This window comes from Panulirus ornatus, chromosome 33 (assembly GCF_036320965.1).
Source record: "Panulirus ornatus isolate Po-2019 chromosome 33, ASM3632096v1, whole genome shotgun sequence".
Classification (NCBI taxonomy): Eukaryota; Metazoa; Arthropoda; class Malacostraca; order Decapoda; family Palinuridae; genus Panulirus; species Panulirus ornatus.
Genome location: NC_092256.1, coordinates 17072937 through 17098228, shown reverse-complemented (window position 1 = coordinate 17098228; position 25292 = coordinate 17072937). Strand labels below are relative to the sequence as shown.

The 25292-nt window shown below is 44.9% G+C and overlaps 1 protein-coding gene across 14 annotated transcripts in view; it reads right to left on the bottom strand.

Annotated features, from left to right (window-relative positions):
• The window catches only part of Eip63E (cyclin dependent kinase Eip63E), a 523995-nt gene that overhangs the window by 18369 nt on the left and 480334 nt on the right, over positions 1–25292 (bottom strand). For all 14 annotated transcript variants that reach the window (XM_071681680.1, XM_071681686.1, XM_071681682.1 and 11 more), the window contains one exon: positions 2062–2153. In XM_071681680.1, the coding sequence (XP_071537781.1) occupies positions 2062–2153 (92 nt within the window). The remainder of the gene's footprint in view (positions 1–2061; positions 2154–25292) is intronic.

Genomic DNA, 25292 nt, shown 5'->3' with positions numbered 1-25292 from the left:
AACACTTTCAGCTCCTCCTCAGCACAGGTCTCCGCCCTTAGGAATGAAGATGGAGGGAGTTGTTCCACACACACACACACTCCTACCATATACCAACTCCTCCTCACCCCAGGGAGCAGAGGAGAGGCGAGGGAGTCACACCACGTGCAGGGAGGGTGGGTGTGGGAAGGCTCTCTTTAAATAACGCATCACGTGTGGGAACTGACACAGTAAATTGAGTGTAAAAGTAATCAAAGTCGCACCATTAATCAGCTCTTGGGCCTCGCAGACGCCCGACATGTCTGGCTGGGCTAGGGGTTGTTGCCTGTGTGACCACCCTGTCCACACCCAGTCCCTTAAACCTTACCCCACCTCCCACCACACCCCAAGTCTCATCTCTCCTCCGACCGATTCCTTAGTGTATCAGCCTCGTCTAGATCTACCGCTGTATCGTCCTCTTCTCTTGGTGTCTGTTTATTTTTTCATATAAAGTCTCGTAAGGTTCGAACCCGAGGTTCTGTTCTGAAGGTTCACCATCTCGATATCTCATTCTGATTTCGAAGTCTGAGGTTTAAAACTGGCTTCCGTTTCCTGCTTCTCTCATGATGAGCATATGAGAGATTCTTAATTCTTTTGGAGACAAGGATATTCTTTTCCGAAATGGGTTTCTATTCTACAACAATCATGAACCTTTTCGTTTCTTGTTCGTATTATGAGCTTCGATGCGTTGTGAAACGTAAAAAAAAATACTTAAAATTTCAGGAGAGAATCACTTCTCTGACTCTTCAAAACTTACAATTTCATTTTTTCTTATTCATTTGAAGTAATAACGTTCTTACTTCATGTTACAGAAATACGAACTTCAACATGAAGCGAAAAAGAAAATGAATACGAATTTAGAGTAATAAGATATTAGACCTAAACACAGGCGGGAATGAAACCCGAGACATTCATGTTTCAGACACAAACGAACCACTTGCGGATATATTCGTCTGTCCTTCCCTTCCACTCAATGACCAGAGGAGGTGGTCTACGAGTGTGCAGCACGTAAACAACATCTCTACCGACACACCCTGACGGGGGAACATGTCAGGAACTACATCTCCCGAGTAACTCCTACGAAACAGGATCCTCAGTTTGGTTCAACTGCTTCGGGGAACATGGCGAAGCAGTGTCGGTGGTGCGCGCAAACGTTTAATATACAGTAAATCCCTGTGAATCCTCCCCCCCCCGAGGCAATGCCTGAGCGAGCCGCAGAGAGGCACCGCTGCACCACAAGTTGCGACGGGGGCTCGCTCCCTTGGGCGGGTTCCTCCTCCTCTCGTATATCTTAGTTGCAGATACTGCCAGAGCTGATCTGCCATATTTCACTGTACTTATACCCTTCGGTGAGAATCACTTGTCTCAACTACCCCCCTTTAACGACACACACGCTCAAGAAAACATTATCCTTTTCCCTTCCGTTCTTCGAAGTTGATATAGATATATATATATATATATATATATATATATATATATATATATATATATATATATATATATATATATACATATCCTTACGAATGATTTGATTCCGGCGGCCGCCACCAGAGGGAAAGGGCAGCGTCACCCTAACTAGTGTGAGAGGGTGAGGTAGTGAGGGAGTGAGGGGTGGGAGGCAGTGAGGCAGATGAGCTGTTATGGAGAATTAAACGGTGTCGCCATGATCCAAGCTGGGCACTCATGGTCCAGTTGACGTCATCAACGCTATATTAAAGTCGTGTTAGGATATCAAGAATGGCGCACTTGTCTAACCTGAATATACACGATATATATATATATATATATATATATATATATATATATATATATATATATATATATATATATATATATATATATATATGAGAGAGAGAGAGAGAGAGAGAGAGAGAGAGAGAGAGAGAGAGAGAGAGAGAGAGAGAGAGAGAGAGAGAGAGAGAGTTTAAAGAAAATGTTCGTGCTCAAGAAAATGGGCTTAAAAAAACAAAAGCGGTTTTCATACCAAGCCCCCAAAAGAGAGAGAGAGAAAAAAAATACGAGGAAGAACTGGTGATCACTCACTTGCTGTAGCCCTTGTAGACGGTGGCGTAGGAACCTTCTCCCAGTTGGTCCAATTTCATGTAGGCTTCCGTCCGGCCGAAGGGCGAGTCCCCCTGAGAACGAAGAGAGAAAATGAGATTCAATATTCAAGGGAGGACAAAAATCTATCTATCTATCTATCTATCTATCTATCTATCTATAGGTGGGGGAGAGGTGAGGTATTCTTATTCTTCTAAGGCCATAAGAGTTCTAAATCGATAACACATTTTCTATGTTTTTCAAGCGTGTCTAAGAGCATGAAAATATACAAGTGTTCTAATGTGGAAGTCTTTGAAAAAAGAGAGCTTGAGAAAATATTTGAATATGAACTTATTCCGAATATTCGAAATAAGACTTCACTGGAGAGACACTGATATCTAGCATAGAATACAGACACTTGAAAGCACAGATACTTCTAGAGAAAATACTAAAGAAATGTATACTAAAAGTTGGAAAAACTTTGATAAATGAAGTTTAGCCATTGATGGGTAATAGAATACGAAGACATCAGGAAACGACGAAAACATATACTAGATAAAAAGGAAACATTAAAACGCAAATATATCCTAAAGGAAACACTAAAATGTAAGCATCCTATCGACAAACCTATTAAAAAAAAAAAAGTACGCACCCTGAAGGGAAAACATTAAAACGCGGAAACATTATATAGAAATGAGGCGAGTTTCCTACCTTGGCTAGGAACATTAGTTGCTACGCTACTATGGTTATGAAGCGTACGCACGTACGTACGGAAAGACAGATGATAAAACACGGAAATATGGTATTCAATTTTTTTCAGTGATATAAATCTACAATAAATATGGTCTTTCTAATATTATGTGGAGAAATGAACAGTGATACCACAGAGCGAACTGTTACACTCTGATGTTCGACCCCGTGTTTCAAATTGATAAACTGAAGACAAACACTAAAAATGGAATATATATATATATATATATATATATATATATATATATATATATATATATATATATATATATATATATATATAACACGACAAAAGCAAAGCCATTTTCACCCCTGCATCGCATTCAGAAATGAAATAAAAGATTCCCCGGCTAATTCAGTCTGCCTCTTCCATCGGTTTATTAGGCATATTTCTTGTTTTTCGCTTTGGCCAAACCCTTCCCCCAATTTACGGGAATTAGAAAATTCCTTTATTAAATTCTAGAAGAAGAAAAAAAGAGCGTCTTGCTTTATAATTGATTTAATATCATGGAGGTGGGCTAGGCTGATGAGGGGGGGGGGGGGGGGTTGAGGGAAGAGGCTGGGATGGTGATGGTGATGGTGGTGGTGGTGGTGTAGATGGGTGGTGATGGTTGGGGGGTGGTGATGGTTGGGGGGTGGTGGTGGAGGTTCCTATAATTATGGAGGAGATAAGAAGTTGCTGACGGCGAGATAGGAGAGATTCAGGGCGCTGAGGTAATTACGGTGTTGCCACGTAGGTTATAAATATGCAATCAATACTCTGTGTAATATATATATATATATATATATATATATATATATATATATATATATATATATATATATATATATATAGGAAAGATTGACAAAGATGATATATGTGCCAGAGGTGGAGGGAACTAGGAGAAATGGGAGACCAAATTGGAGGTGGAAGATTGGAGTGAAAAAGATTTTGGACGATCGGGGCCTGAACATGCAAGAGGGTGAAAGGTATGCAAGGAATAGAGAGAATTGGAACGATGTGGTATACCAGGGTCGACGTGCTGTCAATGGATTGAATCAGGGCATGTGAAGCGTCTGAGGTAAACCATGGAAAGTTTTGTGGGGCCTGGATGTGGGAAGGGAGCTGTGGTTTCGGTGCATTACACATGACAGCTAGAGACTGAATGTGAACGAATGTGGCGTGCGCGGGGGGAGGGGGGTGCCATTTCATGTGTGGCGGGATGGCGATGGGAATGGTTGAAGGCAGCAAGTATGAATATGTACATGTGTATATATGTATATGTCTGTGTATCTATATGTATGTATACGTTGTAATGTATAGGTATGTATATGTGCGTGTGTCGGCGTTTATGTACATACATGTGCATGTTGGTGGGTTGGGCCATTCTTTCGTCTGTTTCCTTGCGCTACCTCGCTAACGCGGAAGACAAAGTATAATAAATGAATACAAATATATATATATATATATATATATATATATATATATATATATATATATATATATATATATATATATATATATTGTTTTGTAAATGCCACCGAGATCTTACTGCACCAGTATAATGTAATAACATCATAAAGGCGTCAGAGGGTCGGTCTCTGAGAGTGACTTACGAGACGAGAATCCTTCAGGTCCTCCCACCCTCCTCACCACCTTACAGTATCTCTCCTTCGTTGACCACCTTCGGGAAGGAATCAACGGCAACAGAACTAACTATAACAGTAACAACGGCAACAGAACTAACCGCAACAGTTACACACTCCAACGGCTCTACCGTTGCTGGGAACACCAATCCATTAACGGCACAACCTCTAAACCCCAGCCACGCCTCACTCACACGCTGAGTATATCCACACTTCGAAAGACAACAGCACTGCACACGAAATAAATCAAGTTCCCTCAGAACTCGCACCAGTTATCCTAACTCATGTTCTGGCTCCGAGACACAACGCCTCGTCCAAGGCCTCCTCCATCGCTGAGAAAGGATTAGTATGGACAAACACTCCTCCTCTCTCAGCAGCAGACACATGATGAGACAAATCAAGCTTCCAGCGTAACTCTTGTGTGTGTGTGTGTGTGTGTGAGAGAGAGAGAGAGAGAGAGAGAGAGAGAGAGAGAGAGAGAGAGAGAGAGAGAGAGAGAGAGAGTAACAACTCACATTATTCCTCCCTCCTCCTCTCCCCTCCACACACACACACACACGTCATAATGTATGCAGGAGGCTGGTTGGGTGTCTGGCACTTCGCAAGCAGTAGTTCCCCGTCGAAGTACAGGTGGCGATGTGCATTTCAATCATGGGGGACGCCCAACTCCTCCTCCTCCTCCTCATCCTCTTCCTACTATTACTAGTAGCTCCTCCTGCCTCTCTCTCCTCCCCCCTTGACTCCAGCGCTCTGAGAACTCTCCAAGTATCTTGCAGGAATGTAAATTAAGACCATTACCTGCTTTGCATACTAAATGTTCTCTAATCTGGTTGAGCCTCCCTCCTTGTTAACACTCTTAGGTGGGAAATGGTGGAAATCATGTGTGTGTGTGTGTGTGTGTGTGTGTGTGTGTGTGTGTGTGTTCAATGAGAAAATTAAGTGCTCTCCACCCGCTGGGGGACATCCGTTTTCTATGAATCGACTACTGCGTTTTCCAATCATGTATTTCTCCGACGACAATAAGAGATCAGGGGGAAAGGTTCACTTCCAAGCTTTCTCGCTCAGCTCGGGATCTCTCCAGCATCATCGGACATCCAATGCTGTCTCCCCCCTCGTAAGTGTGACATTTCTAGTGTCCTTCCTGTGGTGGCAGAGAGAGAGAGAGAGAGAGAGAGAGAGAGAGAGAGAGAGAGAGAGAGAGAGAGAGAGAGAGAGAGAGAGAGAGAGAGAGAGAGAGAGAGAGAGAGAGTACAATCTTCGTCTCCGAACACCAACAAAGACATCTCTCTAGACTCCTCCGAACAGCGAACCGGGTTCCTCCACCACCAAGGCCAAAGGCGGGAACTCGACCATCCCCCCAAAAAAATTCACGCACAGGAAGACAATATCATCCCAAACACCCTAAATGGGTCCTTATGAACTGCCTCTCACAGCTGTAAGACTTCGGAGGGTTGGCTGGTCGGTTCACTGGGGTTTCTTTGGCCAATCAACAATCAGTTTCGTCATTAATGCCGTCTGAGTCAAATCATCCACAATCGAAAAGACTCGAGGATATATTCTTCCTGTATATATATATATATATATATATATATATATATATATATATATATATATATATATATATATATGACCCTTGAGGATTTCGGGGGATTCGTGTGTCCACAGATAACATTCTTGGTGGGGCGAACGGAGGAGAGGCGGTGGATCTGTGTCTGTGTATCTTGCGACAGACGTCCCCGTCCAAACTAATAAGCCTTAGAATAAATAGAGCATCAAAGACACACATCACTTTGGTTCCTGCTACTTCAGAGAAGGAGGAGAAGGAGGAGGAGGAAGGGGGGAGGAGGAGGAGGAGGAGGAGGAGGAGGAGGAGGAAGGGGGGAGGAAGAGGAAGGGAAGAGGAAGAGGAGGAGGAAGAGGAGGGAGGGGCGTGTTGGGAGGGGCTGGGGAAGAACAGAAAGATGATGTATGGGAGGAAGATAGTGACGAGTTTCTAATTAAGATGAAAGATTGCGGAGGAGGAAGAAAAAAAAAAGAACACCACGAGACGAAGACAAACTGGAAAACAAGAGAAACTGTCAAAGAAAAGGGGGAACAAAGAGACAGAATGGTAAACCTAGCAGTGAAAATCAAAATCAAAATCTAACACCAAACGGCAATACGTAATATGACGAGTAAAGAAAAGAACTGCAGAGAAGCGTATGCGTAAATCACACAAAGACAGGGCGATAATAGGGGAATTAGGAAGGTAGGGGGAAATCACAAGAGCAAACGAAGGAGAAACACATGATAAAAATTTTAGCTTGTAAGAGGGAGCGATGAGAAGGGAGAGGGGAAATTGATAAAGGAAGGGAGAGGAGAAGGACATGAAAGAACAGAGAGGTGACTAGTGAAGAGGCAGGAGAGGAAAGGAACATGAGGACAGCGAAGGGAGGAGGAAGATGGAAAGACAACAGAGTAGAAGGGAGGGAGATAAGAGAAAGAGAGAGAGTTAGAGAGACAGGAGGGAGGAGGAAAGTGAGAGAAAGAGGAGGTAGGGAGGAAGAGTGAGAAAGAGAGGACAGGAGGAAGAAGACAAGGGGAGGGAGAGACAGACTGAAAGAAAGAGCGGGGAGAGAAGACAGAGGAAGGGAGGGAGTGAGGGAGTCGGGAGGGAGTGAGGGAGCTAGGAGGGAGGAGGCAGGGAGCGGGACGGATATCCTGGACTCATTAGCCGCCACCACTATCCACCACAGTCTCTTGCACCACAAAGCCTTTCTCTCCCCCAGCGCAACCTCCCCATCACCTAAATGGTAGTCTTCCCTCTCCCCAAAAATCTCTACTGTCCTCCCTATATTCACCCCAGTGGTAGTCTTCCTGCAAGCCAATACCCTCCTGCCTCACCCTTCAGATAATCCCACTCTCTGACACACACGAACACCAGGTGGGAGGAAGGCTGGAAATGGGTGTGGACTCCACACATTTTCCAGAGTATGGTCTGCACTCTTACACCCACATTCCAGACCTACGTTCCAGACCCATTTCCAGTCAAAAAATCTGTATTCTTACACCTACATTCCAGACGCAGTGTCCATCCGTATATTCCAGACATAAGGTCCATCCTTCCGCTCCAGACGTGGACTCAACAATCATGTGTTACTCTTTAAACTCCAGAACTACAATCTGGACCCACAACCCAGACCCTGCTGGCACCGTCTGTGGTTAATGATGTGTGGTATCTCTCTGCAACGCTTCGCCTCGATCATCTACTGTCGTCTGGACCAACCAGGCACGCACATCTTGCGTAACCCAGAGAATCACTTCCTACGCGAGTGTCTCTGGGTATATTTTCCATGCAAGGTGCACTAGTCATACACACTCAGCATTAACGGTTAATCTCAAGACTATTTGAGACACAATATCTCAGGCCTTAAGGAATATGTCTCCTCCATCCTTATACAGACTCCTTGAGACACGATATCTCAAGCCTTAACGAATATGTCTCCTCTGTCCTTAAAAATACAAGTCATAAAGATACGTCTAAGGATTCCAATTCTACAAGATCCGAGCAGTCAGAAAATCTGTCGGGTGCCTCTTTCCATTAAGTCTGCCCCTGTGCTTGCTCGTCTATTTCACCTCTTCCTCTGGATCACCACTTGTAATTTTCCTCCCTCGTGAAAACATAAGGTAAAGTGATCTCCCGGAAAAGGGAGATTCAACTGGACCTCTCAAAAAAATTCTTCCTCATGCATCAACAGTAGTAATACCCGTCCTTTCCCTCTAGATATATAGGGGTCCTGTGTGCTCGATCCTTCCCCACTACTCTACATCGTCCCCTGGGTTTTAAAGTCACTGTACATACAGATCTGTTTACCAACACCAGCTCCTTATCATTCATATACACGCTTGTTCTGTGGGAGAGCTTCGCTGGACACTGTCTGAATCCATTTCTAGTCGGTCGAATATCACGATTTTGCATAAGGTTGGGTGTGTGTGTGTGTGTGTGTGTGTGTGTAATTACTGTACGAGGATGGAGTTCTATACTCACGGAGCCCCATCACTTGATCCTATCCTCAATCAAACAACTTTTGAAACATCTATATGCCGTCCACATGCACGCTTATATTACTCACTTTTTTTCATTCATCTTCAACTCTTATACTATGACAGTACTTATTCATATCTCTTCTAGCAAGTTTCTTGCTAAATTTCAGGTAATGATATGGAGTTGTTCTATCTCTGCACCCTTCGTAGAAGCGTTCTTTCCCGACATAACCAAAGTGGTTTAAACCTTTACAGGTGTGATCAAGTCACTCATTCCTCTTCTCTCTCTCTCTCTCTCTCTCTCTCTCTCTCTCTCTCTCTCTCTCTCTCTCTCTCTCTCACCTATTTCCTGCAGCTAATCCCCTGCTTGGTGATACTCATATCGTGGATTTCTTTCACACACACACACACACACACACACACACACACACACACACACACACTGTACCGTCCTCACTTAACTGCATTTACTGGGGTTGAATTTCATCAACCATGTATAAGGTGAGGGTCTTCTTGCGAGCAAGGGATCTTGAAATTAACCTTTGGCAGGTAACATACATTTTCTAAAGATGTTCCATCAGCTATATCCAAATTTTACACACACACACACACACACACACACACACACACACACACACACACACACACATGATTCAATGCATTACAGGAAAAAAATCTAAACTATGAAATGTAATAGAAAAAATACCTGTATTAAAACTCAAATTAAAATCTGTTCCTGACTGATGGTGAAAAGAACTCGGTTCAATCATGAAATTTCTCAGAGTTTCATGAGACAAATTAACATAATTAACATACAGGAGAGGCAACACGCTTGCCGATGCTCGAGACGCTAACGTATTTAACATTAGACGAGGCCGTTAGTATCTTATAGAGATAAAACCTCTAAAAACAAAATTTGCATTAATCTTTGGTGTTCAAAGGAGCCCCATGGCTGAATATTGCATCAAAATCCCCGCAGAGGAGAAAGTTACCATAAACCGGTTATAAGATTGATGAAATATAACCAGGTTACATTAAGGTGAACTTGGGGGTCTTATACCTTGAGCATGATACTGCTTAGGTTAGGCTTTTCGTAGGCACTTGAGGCTAACACCATACGTGGAACTATGTAACATCTACATAAACAAAAGTCACTTTGTATACATCAAAATATAACCCAAATAAGGGATAATCTCGTGCTTATGACGGCAAAAAAGGAGACTGATTTGAAAGTTGTGACGACGCTGACAAGTTGTTTGGTAAGTGCGTGCAAATATATACACAGACACACACAAACACAAGCACAGAATGTCACACACACACACACACACACACACACACATATATACATATATATATATATATATATATATATATATATATATATATATATATACTTCCCACGTATTCCCTGCGTGTCGTAGAAGGCGACTAAAAGGGGAGGGAGCAGGAGGCTGGAAATCCTCCCCTCTCGTTTTTTTTTTTTCTTTTTTTTAATTTTCCAAAAGAAGGAACAGAGGGGGGGCCAGGTGAGGATATTCCACAAAGGCCCAATCCTCTGTTCTTAACGCTACCTCGCTAATGCGGGAAATGGCGGATAGTTTAAAAGAAAAAGAAAAGAATATATATGACGACAGACAGAAGAGATGGGGGCCACACAAGTGTAAAAATCTCTTCCCGTAATAACAAACAGGGAATTACAAGCATCCACAAATATCTGGGCGATGCAGTCGTTCCTTCGGCACCATCTTCTTTATGGTCACATTTATCCCTCAAAATCCTTTATTTCTCTTTTTTCTTTAAAACACAACAATGGCAAACCACCAGAAAGAAATCCAACTCTTTTCAGATCGAGTTAAAAATCCTTTAAATCCAACCAGCATTCGCATTCACCACAACGCGTCCTAGTTCTTTGTTGCATCTAGGTCCCCTTTTTGCCGCATCTAGGTCCCCTTTTTGCCGCAGCCAGGTCCCCTTTTTGTCGCATCTAGGTCCCCTTTTTGCCACAGCCAGGTCCCCTTTTTGTCGCACCTTGGTCCCCTTTTTGTCGCACCTAGATCCCCTTTTTGTCGCACCTAGGTCACCTTTTTGTCGCACCTAGGTCCCTTTTTTGTCGCACCTAGGTCCCCTTTTGTCGTACCTTGGTCCTCTTTCATCGCACCCAAGTCCTAGTTCATCGCACCCAGGTCCCCCTGTATCGCAACCATGCTCCATTTTGTCGAATCCAGGTCTTCTTTTGTCGCATTCAGGTCCCCCTTTTTCAGTTCCTACTCAATGTGAACGTGCCAAACACACGCCTAACGTGCCGTAAACACTTCTCTCGTCTTTTCACGAATTTCCCCCCTCTTCCCAGGAATTAAAAAGGGGGTAAATATGGGGGATAAAAAGGGGTGTCTCGTCCCCCTTAAGACGTGTAGACCATTGTTGGCTGACGAGGGGGGCCCTCACGGCTAATCCTGGTGAGGAATTATCTCCTAATTGTCTTATTATGATGTCTTGAAGGGATCCTGGTGCTGGGGGGGCTGAGTTCATAAGTGGTGGTGGAGGTGATTGGAATGGTGGTGGTTGGTGGGGATGGTGGTGACGTTGGGGCGAGAGGTGAGAGAAGGGCGGTGGGGGAGGGGGGGGTGGTAATGTACCAGCGGCTGTGGTCGGTGGCAATGGTTGTAGAGGTTGTGACTGTGGTTGTAACAATGGCAGTTGTACTGACGGTAGCTGTTCGGGGATATATGTTTGTTAGTAACTGCACTTCTGGATGTCAGCTGTGTTTCTCGTGTTGAGAATAGCGTTGTATCCGTGGGTGACTTCAGTGTTGGGGTTCGTAACCTGATTAATAATGGCGTTTCTGTTGGCTGACAACAGCAAGTGGTGGCAGGCGTGGTGAGGGTAACGGCATTAATGGTGTCACTGTTGTTACCAGCGGGGGGAAGCGAATATACGCATTGTGTATACTTTCCATTCATACATTTTTGAATGTATAATATCCCTGGCTAATCAGTGTAAACATGATATACATGTTTTATGGTGAAGGTACAATGGGATCCAAATGTGTGTGTAGTTGTGTATACATGAGTGAGTGTATGTCTATTCACCTGCATATGCTGGGAGGAAAGGGTGTACATATCTGACTATCCATGTACATATCTGACTATCCATGTACATATATGACTATCCATGTACATATCTGACTATCCATGTACATATCTGACTATCCATGTACATATCTGACTATCTATCTTGATTTTGTGGAATATGTAAAACACTAAAACCTACTGGTTATTCGGTGTTGTTTAGCACGTAAATATATCTAAATACGTAAAATCATTGACTTGAAATACATATTTTGGCTTTTTTTTTTTAAAGATATCGAATAACTTAATACTATTAACGTAAAATCATAAACTTTGGCACCCTTTAAAAAAAATGCCTAAAAATTCCCCAGTAAAGTTATTCCTTCGATCATTATGACTATTCATATCCGACTCTGAGACCAGTATATTTCTGGTCGCATTCCACGGCAATACTACAGCTGCTCGTGTGTCATACTGCGGTCAGGTCACCTCTCCATTGAGTGACCCTGGGTCAATACACTGTGGCCAATCCTCAGTCGACAAAAGAATTGTCTCAAATTGACGATTTCCCGTTGTAACGGAGGAAGACAATATTTCGACGCCTTTCTTTACTTTGTGGGTCTCCAAGCCATACCTAGTGTACTATTTATATCTGGCGTAACTATTTATATATATATATATATATATATATATATATATATATATATATATATATATATATATATATATATATATATTTTTTTTTTTTTATATTATTCGCCATTTCCCGCGTTAGCGAGGTAGCATTAAGAACAGAGGACTGAGCCTTTGAGGGAATATCCTCACTTGGCCCCCTCCTCTGTTCCATCTCTCCCATCTACACTCTTAGCCTCGGATAGATCCTGTATTTTGGGCCCGTGTGAAACATGGGCCGGACGCGGGCACATATTTCATCCTGGGAAATCATGACGCATGACACCAGGTGGACGGCGACCCCTTGCATGACGTAGTGGTCACCTGACCTTGGGCCTCACGACCATCTCCTGTATAACGACACCACGGGGGTGGGGGGGGGGGCCTTCGGTAGGCATGTTTATGCTGGAGGATATTACTTACTGCCCCGACCAACGAGAGAGAGAGAGAGAGAGAGAGAGAGAGAGAGAGAGAGAGAGAGAGAGAGAGAGAGAGAGAGAGAGAGAGAGAGAGACTGACAATGGCTTTGATGGAGGGAGATGGGACCTGGAACCGTGGGAGAAAACGATAAAGGGTGGGAGGAGAAGTGATACAAGGAGAGAGACGAGGAGGAGGAGGGGGAGGAGGAGAGGATACAAGGGGAATAAGTGAGAGCGTGATGGGTGAGAGAGTGAGTGAGGGAAGTGTGGGTGGATGGGGAGGTGAGGGACGTGTGTGTGTGTGTGATCAGTGATACATGATATCACCTGAACCAGGACGCGGCTAGCTGGGGAGATAACATGCTGAAATGGGGGAGGGTGGTGGTGATGGTTGGGGAGAAGGGTGAGGGAGGGGTGAGAAGGATAAAGAGAGGGAGTGGAGGGGGAGGGAGGGAGGCAGCGGAGGAGGTAGAGAGAGGGAGGGATTCAGTGAAGGGTCTGGGATAGGATGAAATGGGATGGGAGGGAAGGAGAGAGAAAATGGGAGGGTAAACGATAGAAGGTGGGAGAGGGAAGGGAAGGAAAGAGGGGAGAAAGAATGGGGTGGTGTGGTGCAATGGGGGTGTGTGAGTGCGAAGATGGGATAATGGGGTACTACCTGTGGCCATAGTGGTGAGGACCATGGCCTTCCTAACGCTGCGGACCCATGGCCAGAGGGTGCGGACCATGGCCCTCCTAACGCTGCGGACCCATGGCCAGAGGGTGAGAACCATGGTCCTCCTGACGCACTGGACCCATGGCCAGAGGGCGAAGACCATGGCAATTCTAACGCAGCGGACCCATGGCCAGAGGGCAAAGACCATGGTAATTCTAACGCTGCGGACCCATGGCCAGAGGGCGAAGACCATGGCCTTCCTGACGCTGCGGACCCATGGCCAGAGGGTGAGGACCATGGCCCTCCTGACGCTGGAGGGGTAAGGCCCTGGCTTCTGGATCACCCACAGAAGGACGCGGGAGGCGGCGTCGAAGGGTGGATGAGAGAGAGAGAGAGAGAGAGAGAGAGAGAGAGAGAGAGAGAGAGAGAGAGAGAGAGAGAGAGAGAGAGAGGCGCAGACAGGTTTGTGACCTCTGACGTACATGACATTACAGCACCCTTCGTCTACACGTCTTTTTATAGGATTTATCCCCGTCTTCGTCTTACCCAGCGCCTGGCCTCCGACCTCCAAGCCCTCCCTCCTCCGTTCCATCTCTTTCTTCTTCTTCTTCTTCTTCTTCTTCTTCTTCTTCTTCTTCTTCTTCTTCTTCGATTTTCGTTCTTTTTTCCCTCATGTATAGTTATTTCTTCATCGCTTATGACCTCTCCCCTTTTGGTTTATCCACTCCCTTCATCTTTCCCCCCTCTCCTTTCCTCCCTTTCTTGCTCCCCCTGTTCTCCTCCTTCCTCTCCTCTTCGTCTGCGTCTCTCTCTCTCTCTCTCTCTCTCTCTCTCTCTCTCTCTCTCTCTCTCTCTCTCTCTCCCCCGGGTGACCTCCTCGGAACCTGAGGATGCAAATCTGTCAACTCCACTTCCGCTCCATCGGCAACCCTGAGGTTGTGAATCTGTCCGACCCCTCTCCCCTACCAAAGGGAACCCCACACAAACCAAAGACCCAACTTTATTTCTCTCTCTCTCTCTCTCTCTCTCTCTCTCTCTCTCTCTCTCTCTCTCTCTCTCTCTCTCTCTCCTGTCTTTATTCTTCACCGTAGTAGTGTTAACTTCCTCCAGAAGTTCGTTTTTTTTTTTTTTTTTTAAGGGAGTTTTAAGGACATTTTTGAAAATTGTCATTTTCTTGCTTTTTTCCGTACAGTCTAGTAAGTGTGTGTGTGTGTGTGTGTGTGTGTGTGTGTGTGTGTGTGTGTGTGTGTGTGTGTGTGTTCAGCCACTGAAGGTATGTGGGAAGGAGAGAAGATAACGTACACCTGTGAACAAGGGTGTGTGTGCGTGTGTGTGTGTGTGTGTTGGTGGGTGGACCTGGTTGAGCTATGGGTGCAGTAGAGGAGAGAGAGAGAGAGAGAGAGAGAGAGAGAGAGAGAGAGAGAGAGAGAGAGAGAGAGAGAGAGAGAGAGAGAGAGAGAGAGAGAGAAGAGCAGTGTAACATGTGACTATTCCCGCCAAGTAGATAGAGCCAGGACGGATGGATTGTAAGAGGTGAGAATTTGTGTGAGAGTCTTAAGTGTGGCGGGGCTCTCACTCCTCTCCCAGGATATTCCAGGATGGATGCGTGAGGCAAAAATGTGAGTATCTCATTCGGCTGCTCTCCCTACTCTCCCACGAAGTTTAGGAGGGACGTGGGAGGTAAAAAAAATGTGAGAGCTACGCGTACGGGAGGTGAGACTGACTGGCTTTCCCCCTATCCTCCCACAAGGTTTACAACAAGGGTCTGGTGGGCCTCTGGAGACAAGATGGAAGACTATAATAATGTCATATAATGTACCCGCGCCTCCGCCGCAGCTCGGCGAGTTGAAACGCAAGAAACAAAGGGGCGGGTTTAGGAGATCCAGGGGATCCTGCAACTCTACAGAGAGGGCTTCTGGGGGACCCTGAGATGATCCACGAGATGGAAGGGAAGTCTGGAAGATAGCCCAAAGGCAACTTAAGTGACGAAGGATAGTCTAGTTAATCTAAGTCAGCCCTGGAGATAAGAATCGTCCAACAGAGCGAGGGGAACCCCGAGCTAAAAGGTGCCTAAGAGATAAACAGTTGCTCGGGAGATCATGTACCGCCTACGACACCTAGAGTGAAAAGAAAAGGCAGCCACGAACCTGCACACCAGAGGAAGATGAGAAAGCCCTGTCCAGGAGATCGAGGCAAACTAACAACTACAAGGCTTAAAGAACCACTCTACAGGCCCCCCCTACAGGGAATGAAGCAGGCCCGGAGGAACACACTGAACCTAGAGGAAGCCCAAGAGACCTAAGAGATAAAGGATGTGGGGGACCAAGGAGGAGGAGAGACTTGCGAGCCAAAGGTAGGGGAGGACATGAGAAGCTCAGGGACCGGAGGAACACAGGCTAAAATGGAGACATCGAGAAGGCAGACGAAGAACTGCTACTGACGGCGGAGGAGGCGTAGAGAGCGAGGACAAGGAACGCAGAAATGTGTTGAAAGTGTGGATACCACACGGGATAGATTACATAACTACACACCACAACACCATATAATAAGAGTGCACCTTTAGTACCCACTTTACGACGCCTGATGTCATGTTTTACGAACTTTGTAAATAATTCATGACACTGATGTACCTGGGAATGTCCGCTTCCAGAACCCTAGGCTCAGCAAACCCGCGAAAAATCACTGTATCCATAACGTTGTGTAACTCGCCTCACAGAAACCTCCAGTAACCATGGACATGCACGCTAACCCATCCCGGTGGCTGAGCCTCTCACACCACTACAGTAAATTGCCTGAAGTTTGTTTCCCAACACTTGCATTCCAATAAGACTCAAGTTGGTCCAGTGACTGTCACGTCTTTCCCAGGCCATAGCACGTAGGGTTGAGTGCCTGTAACGTCTGGCCCAGGACATACCGTGTGTCCTGGCATATAGAAAGAGATGAAACTATTGCAAATAATCGTTATACTTGATCGAAGGGAGAAACATGGACGGTAACCTGTCATGTCTGCATGACAAATGGACAGATAGCGACAATCTGTGTGTCACCAGACGGGTGTATAAAGCCTTTTGCGTGCAATGTCATACAGGGAAACAGCATTGTTTACATGTACGAACCACAGGAATATTAGGGAATTCAATTAACAACAGACCAACTGGGTTCTTTTTGAGGCTATACGTGATGGTGGGAGGGATCAGGAACTTGAGAGACTAGGATGGTAAGGGCAGAAGAAGTACAATGATTGGGCATCATTACCCATAACTGGTCTACGGGAGAAGCACCTCAGGCCATAAGCTTGTTGTACAAGGAGGGTCCAGTGCCACTCATGTCTGTAAGGGAGGATAGGACTTACAATATACTGGCCTTTGATTACAGTACCGCAGGATGGGGGCAGTGCTGCCTGCCACGCAAGGTTATAACAACAAAGGATGGAGCAGTGAGTCACAGCTGTGTATTACAGTGGGCAGTGTCGCTTACGTCTGTCCCAAAGGATTAGCACTGCTACCCTGAAGGATCGAATCCTAAGGAGTCATAGTGTAGCCTGCTTTCTTATTAGTCTGAAGAGACTCTGAGACACATTCACTGTATCTACAAGCGTTTCAAATGCTTTCTTCCATAACCTTCGTAAAAATAGTCAGTGTATATAAGTGATATGAAGTATTATCTGGTCTTGAATGGACTACTAGACTCTATAAGGTCTTTCTCTTTGTTTTTCCAGAATAGGATTCGGTCCCTTTCCAAAGAGGGTCAGATATACTACCCACGCTCACGTAGGGGGACACAGGATGAGAGACAATGCCACCAACATATCAAGGCAACAAAACGGTGGGTAGTACGGCCTACATGTCGTAGAGGAGGGCGGGGTAGTGGCATTTAGAGGTGGTAGAGGAGGGCGGGGTAGTGGAATTTAGAGGTCGTGGAGGAGGGCGGGGTAGTGGCATCTAGAGGTCGTAGAGGAGGGCGGGGCAGTGGCATCTAGAGGTCGTAGAGGAGGGCGGGGTAGTGGCATCTAGAGGTCGTAGAGGAGGGCGGGGTAGTGGCATTTAGAGGTCGTAGAGGAGGGCGGGGTAGTGGCACCCACAGGTCGTAGCAGAACATATACAAAATACTCTCCCGGTAGTTAGGGACGTGTGTCTGGTGGGCCCTGAGTGGCGCGTCGACCTGAGTATTTTCAACTTTACAACTTCTAACGATGCATACGATACCGCCCGCCCGTCTACACCAGCGGCGGTGGTGGAGGGGAGAGGGAGAAGAGATGGACATGGTGAGGGAAAGAAAGAGGGAAGACGACCGGGTAGGGGTAGGAGGGAGGAGAACGGAAAGAAGGAAGTGGGGGGGAAAAGAGGAGGAAGGAGTAAGATGGGAGGAGAGATGCACTCAGGAGCTCAAAGGCTTACGTGTGTGTGTGAGAGAGAGAGAGAGAGAGAGAGAGAGAGAGAGAGAGAGAGAGAGAGAGAGAGAGAGAGAGAGAGAGAGAGAGAGAGAGAGAGAGGTGGTGAGGGGGGGGAAAGGGTGAAATATATATACGACACAAGAAATCAAGTCATCGGGAGGCAGAAGTCATCTCCGTCCTCCTCTGTCAAATGGTGACAAATGACCACCATTCTCTCTCTCTCTCTCTCTCTCTCTCTCTCTCTCTCTCTCTCTCTCCCCTACACATCCATTCCCTCACCACCACCACTTCCTCCACCCCCGTCTAAAACCCACATCACCACCCACACCCCCCCCCAGCCCATCCCAGCCCCAACCGAACCCAGCCACGCCCCCTACAAACTCCACAACCACCGCAAAAACACACCACGCCAACAACCCCGGAGAGGCGGAGGCGCTGCTGCAAGAAACACCCCGTAAATGAGTCTTGAGCAACGACGGGTCACCCGAGGATCAGTGTTGTGGGAAAGCACTTCTTTTTTTTTTTATCTCCTCATTCCACCTAGCTGAGGCTGGGTCCAATGGGGTTGACAGTGCCCGTGTGGGGCTGGGAGCTTTGCCTAGCATTACACACACACACACACACACACACACACACACACACACATCATCGTCATCCTAATTCGTCTACGGACGAAAAAAAAAAGTACACACAGTCTCCTCGAGGACCTTCTCTCTCTCTCTCTCTCTCTCTCTCTCTCTCTCTCTCTCTCTCTCTCTCTCTCTCTCTCCAAGAAATCTATCAGTACCCTGCTCCTGCGTGGAGTGCAGCCTTGAAGCTACTCACAGCCTCGTAAAAAGGGGCTATGAGCCTACGTAATAATAATGATAATTATAATAACAATAATAATAATAATAGTAATAATAATAATAATAATAATAACAATAATAATAATAATAATAATAACAATAATAATAATAAAAATATTAATAATAATAATAATAATAATAATAATAATAATAATAATACTTATAATAATAATAATAATAATAATAATAATAATAATAATAATAATAATAATGATAATAATAACAACAACAATAATAATACAACTACAACAACTATAAATAATAATGATAATAATAATAACAATAATAATAATAAAAATATTAATAATAATAATAATAATAATAATAATAATACTTATAATAATAACATTAATAATAATAATAATAATAATAATAATAATAATAATAATAATGATAATAATAACAACAACAATAATAATACAACTACAACAACTATAAATAATAATGATAATAATAATAACGATAATAATAACAACGATCACAATGATCATCTGACAATGATCCATTGTGTCACTCTGGGGATGAGTGTGTGTGTGTGTGTGTTGGTGTGTTAAGTCTGGTGTGTCCGAGTCTTTCCTGACGTCATCCTGCTGACATCAGCCTCACTAATGATGATAATCTAGTCTGTCATGTGAGCTGCCAACCCCTGGGAATAACATCATCCAACACGCTGCTCATTTTTGCAGTGGCTTTTCCACTGCCAACGCATCCCTTCATTTCACCTAAATGTACTTTCTAAGTTGTTTTATTTGAAGTGTTGTATGTAAATCTCATGTTCGTAATACATGTCGAGCGACGTAGGGGTTTATAAAGTAATACCTCATCGCAAGTACGACCGTCTTCAAGCGATGGACGAACGGAAAACGAAATGATATTCGTCTCGTGGTGAGCTGTCATTCGGGAAGGGGAAAAAAACTTACCTCACCCGAGAGGCAGGTGTGAGGGGGAGGAGGAGGAGGAGGAGGAGGAGGAGGAGGAGGAGGAGGAGGGCCTCAAGCCTGGCTATTGATCACGTCTCAAGTGCCACCTGGCGTGGCACTCAGGGCCGTGACGTCATCGGCTAGGTTCCCAGCAGGTGTCGTGGGAACTGGCAGAGCTGATGCATCATGGGAATCCTCTCCTCTCCTCCTCCTCCTCCTCCTCCTCCGGCAGCCACGGCGTGTAAACAAAGGATGCTCCAGCGAAAGAAATTAATGGACCTCGAGTGGCAGGGAGGAGGCAAAGATGGATGGAAGTGGTGTAGGGTGTGTGTGTGAAGGGGAGGAGGAGGTGGTGAGGGAGAGTGTCGATGGAAGTGGTGCAGGTATGAAGTGAGGGAGGAGGTCCTGCAGGGAGGAAGTAGCGATGGATATAGGTGCAGGGAGGATGTAGTGGTGGAGGTGGTGCAGGTAGAAAGTAAAAGTGGAGGTGGTGCAAGGAGGGTGTAGCCGTGGAGGTGGAGCAGGGAGGATGGAATGGTGGAGGTGTTGCAGGTAGGAAATAAGAGTGGAGGTGGTGCAGGGAGGATGGAGCGGTGGAGATGGTGCAGGTAGGGAGTAAGACTGGAGGTGGTGCAGGGAGGATGGAGTGGTGGAAGTGGTGCAGGGAGGATGGAATAGTGGAAGTGGTGAAGGGAGAATGTAGTGGTGAAGGTGTTGCAAGTAGGAAAGGAAGAGCGGAGGCGTAGTTCAGGTGGGATATAGTAGTGGAGGAGATACAGAGAGCAAGTAACAGTGGAGATAATAGTATAAGTAGAAAAGTGTTCATCCTCACACTAAAAGTGCTTCACTAACACCCTATCATCATCATCATAATGATAATAACTCCCCCCTCATCATCATCATTACCACCATCTCCGTCCAATCATCCCCCATATTATCCCTCATCATCATTACCAAGACTATCATCATCACCAACCTCGCTCTCTCTCTCTCTCTCTCTCTCTCTCTCTCTCTCTCTCTCTCTCTCTCTCTCTCTCACACACACCCTCCGGCTAAATCACTCTCTCCCGATGGTTTCAGAGTACGAGCAGGCAGCCCCCGCCAGCCAGCCAGCCAGCCCCACACCTCACCTCCCTCCCCCTGGCTCAATTATGAAGTTTGTCTGGTACGTGGCAAGACATAGCGGGCAGCGGGCGGTTATATCCGGAGATGATTATGCTCTGGTCTGGCTACACCGTCGTGAGCAACTCACTATATCCGGCTCAGATATCTAGAGAGAAAAGGTAAGGCGGGTTGTGCCTGAAGGGGAGGGGAGGGGAAGTATGATCATGTATAGTAGACGCGACGTGTGACTTTATTTATCTATCTATCTATCTATCTATCTATCTATCTATCTATCTATCTATCTATATATATATATATATATATATATATACATATATATATATATATATATATATATATATATATATATATATATACATATATATATATATATATATATATATATATATATATATATATATATATATATATATATACTGCTATTTACCGTTTTGGCAAATTGGTATTGACAAATGATTGAACCTTCGAAGAAAGTTCCTCAGTTGCCTCCCCTTACCCCCAGGGATATAACACACACACACACACACACACACACACACACACACACACACACACACTAGAAATATGTAATCACACACGTACACAGCCGTGGTTGAGTGGTTAGCGTTACTGACCATGGGGCAGAGCGGGGTCGGGCCCGCATACGTTCGAATCCTGGAGGTGGCACTAAGTCCAAACCTAACCCAGGCGTTCATACTCCCGCCCCCCCCTTTCCCACGAAGGAGCTGGTCGATCAATGGGTACTTAGCATAGGCTTAGGTGTGCGTGTTTGAAAAAGTTTTACGATAATAGAGAAAGTTCAAGAGAGGTCGGTCCCAACGGGTGTAAAACTCCCTCCCTCCCCCGTACAGTAAAAACAGGCATTTGCAAATACGTATTTACACACACACAACACACACACACACACACACACACACACACACACACACACACACACAGGTGCACGTTCACCCTAGAACAGTTAGCAAAGCAGAACGATCAGCGCATCTCAGTAAGATGATTCCTCCATGAAACGGAGGAGAAGAGGATAAGAAGATTCATCCTTACAACATATATTATGACACGTCCCGGCAACGTCTGACGAACGCTATGTGTACTGAGAGGCGGCGAGTGTGTGTGTGCCTGCCTGCCTGCCTGCCCCACGCCCGGTGGAGAGAGAGAGAGAGAGAGAGAGAGAGAGAGAGAGAGAGAGAGAGAGAGAGAGAGAGAGAGAGAGAGAGAGAGAGAGAGAGAGAGAATATATTTCAAAAGGGGAGGAGGAGGAGAGATGAAGTGGGAAGCTCATCCTTCTGTTCTGGTGCCCCCTCTTATCTCTTGTTGCTCTTGGCGTATGACAAGAGAAGCACCAAAAGAATGGAAGCAAAACACAGACAGAGACAGACACACAGACAGACACACAGACCCATCAGTTACCAAGACCACCCACCCCCCTAGGTCAAAACCACACGTCTCCAGGTCTTAGATGCCCCGTACGTCGAGTACCACGACCGCGCAGGTCACACGTCCTGGGTCACGTCGTCTACCCTCCCAACATCAGTAAGCAAGACACGTCTCCGTGGATGGCTATATCCCGAGAGGAGAGCAATATTCCCACCATCGGGGGTGAGCAATAGAGACGGGAACTATGTAAAGTGAATCATCCAGAGAGAGAGAGAGAGAGAGAGAGAGAGATCTCTCCTCCTCCCTCTCCTCCCCTCGAGCCTCGGTCGTCTGCTGCTGCTGCCCCTTAGGTAAATAGACCCAGCTATTGCCAGGTGGCTCTATGATGTTCCCCCCACAACCCCCTCCAACCGGGAGAGGAACAGAATACTGATATAGACCCAGGATCATAGAGGAATAAAAGGGGGAATTATGGGGAAATGAAGCATTGCGGACAGAGGGTTTACATATTTTGCGTGTCAAAGTTTGTTTGCGGGAGCTTTCATTTCTCAAGGTTATGGGGGGAGAAGGGCGACTAAAAGGGGAGGGAGCGGGGGGCTGGAAATCCTCCCCTCTCTTTTTTTTTTTTTTTCCCCAAAAGAAGGAACAGAGGGGGGCCAGGTGAGGATATTCCAAAAAAGGCCCAGTCCTCTGTTCTTAACGCTACCTCGCTAACGCGGGAAATGGCGAATAGTTTAAAAGAAAGAAAATATATATATCTATATATATATATATATATATATATATATATATATATATATATATATATATATATATATATTTATTTATTTATTATACTTTGTCGCTGTCTCCCGCGTTTGCGAGGTAGCGCAAGGAAACAGACGAAAGAAATGGCCCCCCCCCCCCCCATACACATGTATATACATACGTCCACACACGCAAACATACATACCTACACAGCTTTCCATATATATATATATATATATATATATATATATATATATATATATATATATATATACTCCTGCCATCTTGGAGGTACACATACAACATTGCAAGGAGGGAAATAACCTGCCCCCCCAAACCCACATCCACCTCCCCATCCCCAAAATGTGATTTTGAAAAACGCGCCAGTCTTAAAAACATGACTGGGCCTTTGAATTTTTTTTTCTTAAGGAATTGATGCTCGGTACTTATTTTTCACACAAGGTCGGGGAAAAGATGAGAAATGTGCGGGATCTTTTTTTTCCAGGTGAGGTTGCCAGATATTGTATATTTTGTTTTCCCTCCTCTGGTATCGATAGATCATACAAACTACCCACTCAAACTTTGCCTCCAGGGGAAATAATTTATGAGATATTTATGCACAGAACGACCAAAGGTATTTATTTAATTAGTACTACCGTCATCTATAATTACACAGGTTTTATTAATAAATTTACTCTAAAAACTTGCAAATTTTTATGCCAAATTTGTTGTTTATTCTTTTTCAAATACTGTTCATTATATACTTTTATCCATACGACTATAAGTTATTATTTCTAAAAGGCTTACGTCATTACAATGGGTTTAAGTATTTAATAGAATGATAAATTTCGTATTATTGATCGTATTCTTACGAAGTATCAAAGTCCATTACGATTCCCTATTCTGCTGAGTTCTGATTGGTCACGTCAGTGATGATCTAGGCCAATCAGGTACTTCCCTCACGCACCAAGCCACACCCTTTTCCCAAAGCCAGCCGCCAATAGAAGGCAGAGTTACTGGTATTGCCCCGACCCTCTCTTCATTATTGGAACGTCTGCCGAAGGCTGTGCTAGGAGGAAATTCATGTTTTCATCCTAAGTCTTCTAAAGGGGAAAAAAAAAGAAAAAATCCGATATTTTCTTTCTTCTTTCCGTTGGGGAAGTAAAAGGATTTATCAATTTTCTTTAAAATTCTTGTCGAGCGTATGATGAAAGTCATGGCTTACCTGACGCTCTCTTTAATCTCTGTTCCTCACAAAAATCTCTTTTCGACTCATTGCTTATTTCCTCTTCACAGCACCAAGGCTGGTCTCTCGATGCTCATTTTATTTTTATTTTTTTTCCTCATCTCAGAGTCTGATCTAGTCTCTTTTCCCCCATCTTTGTCTCAAAGCTTCTGGGGGCTTAACTCAATGCACATCTAGTCGTTTAGATCAGCTTATCTTATATCCATCTGTTCCACTCGGTACTCAGCTTCTCTCAAACCTAAGCTTATCTTAAATACTCAGCTTCTCTCAAACTTAAGCTTATCTTAAATACTCAGCTTCTCTCAAACTTAAGCTTATCTTAAATACTCAGCTTCTCTCAAACCTAAGCTTATCATACATACTCAGCTTTTCTCAAAGCTAAGCTTATCTTAAATACTCAGCTTCTCTCAGACCTAAGCTTATCGTACATACTCAGCTTCCCTCAAACCTATGCTTATCGTAAATACTCAGCTTCTCTCAAACCTAAGCTTATCTCAAACCTCAGCCTGTCTTCTCTCGTCTCACGACTTGCCTTCAGCTAAACTTACTCTTACGAAATGCTGGAGTTTCTTCCCTTCTGAAGTCTGTGGTCACCAAGGAATGCTAGAAATTCGCCCCTCCGTTCCAGCATTATGGCCTTTATTTTCTTAAGAGGTAAAGGGCAAATGACACATTTCTTCCCCTCCCCCTACCTATAATTTCTTCCCCCCCCCCTCTTTTACCCTTAAGTCGACCTTCCCTTGCCGCTCATTTCACCTTTTTATCCTTACCTTTACCTTCCCTCCCCAACTCTTTATTAACCTTCCCCTCCCCCCTTCCCTTCGACCTTTCGTGGCCACACTTGGACCCGTATGGAAGCTCCGGTGAGGTAAAACTACTCGAGGTATCTTGGAAATTGGCCAAGTCCTACCTCAACCACCATTTTCTCTTTCTCCCACCTTCTTCCTCCTCCTCCTCCTCCACTTCTTCTTCCCGTTTTTTTTTCTTTTCGGTCTTATGGTTTCTCTTTGTTCCTACACTTGTGGGATCTTTTTTTATTCTTATTATTACCTTCATTTCAGCTGTTTCAGGCCTGACGGCTCAGCTGTTGGTGTGTGGCTGTTCATGTGCATGACAGTCACACGGTGCCTTCTGGTTACCTTCATTTCAGCTGTTTCAGGCCTGACAGCTCAGCTCTTGGTGTGTGGCTGTTCATGTGCATGACAGTCACACGGTGCCTTCTGGTTGGTTGAGGTTCTTGATGGGAATTAGTCTTCTGTCTGTTTATGTGTCTGTCAGTCTGCCTGTCAGTGTGTCTGTCTGTCTGTCTGTCAGTCAGTCTGTCTCTTTTCCATCCACCTTTCCGTCTTGGCTTAAGTG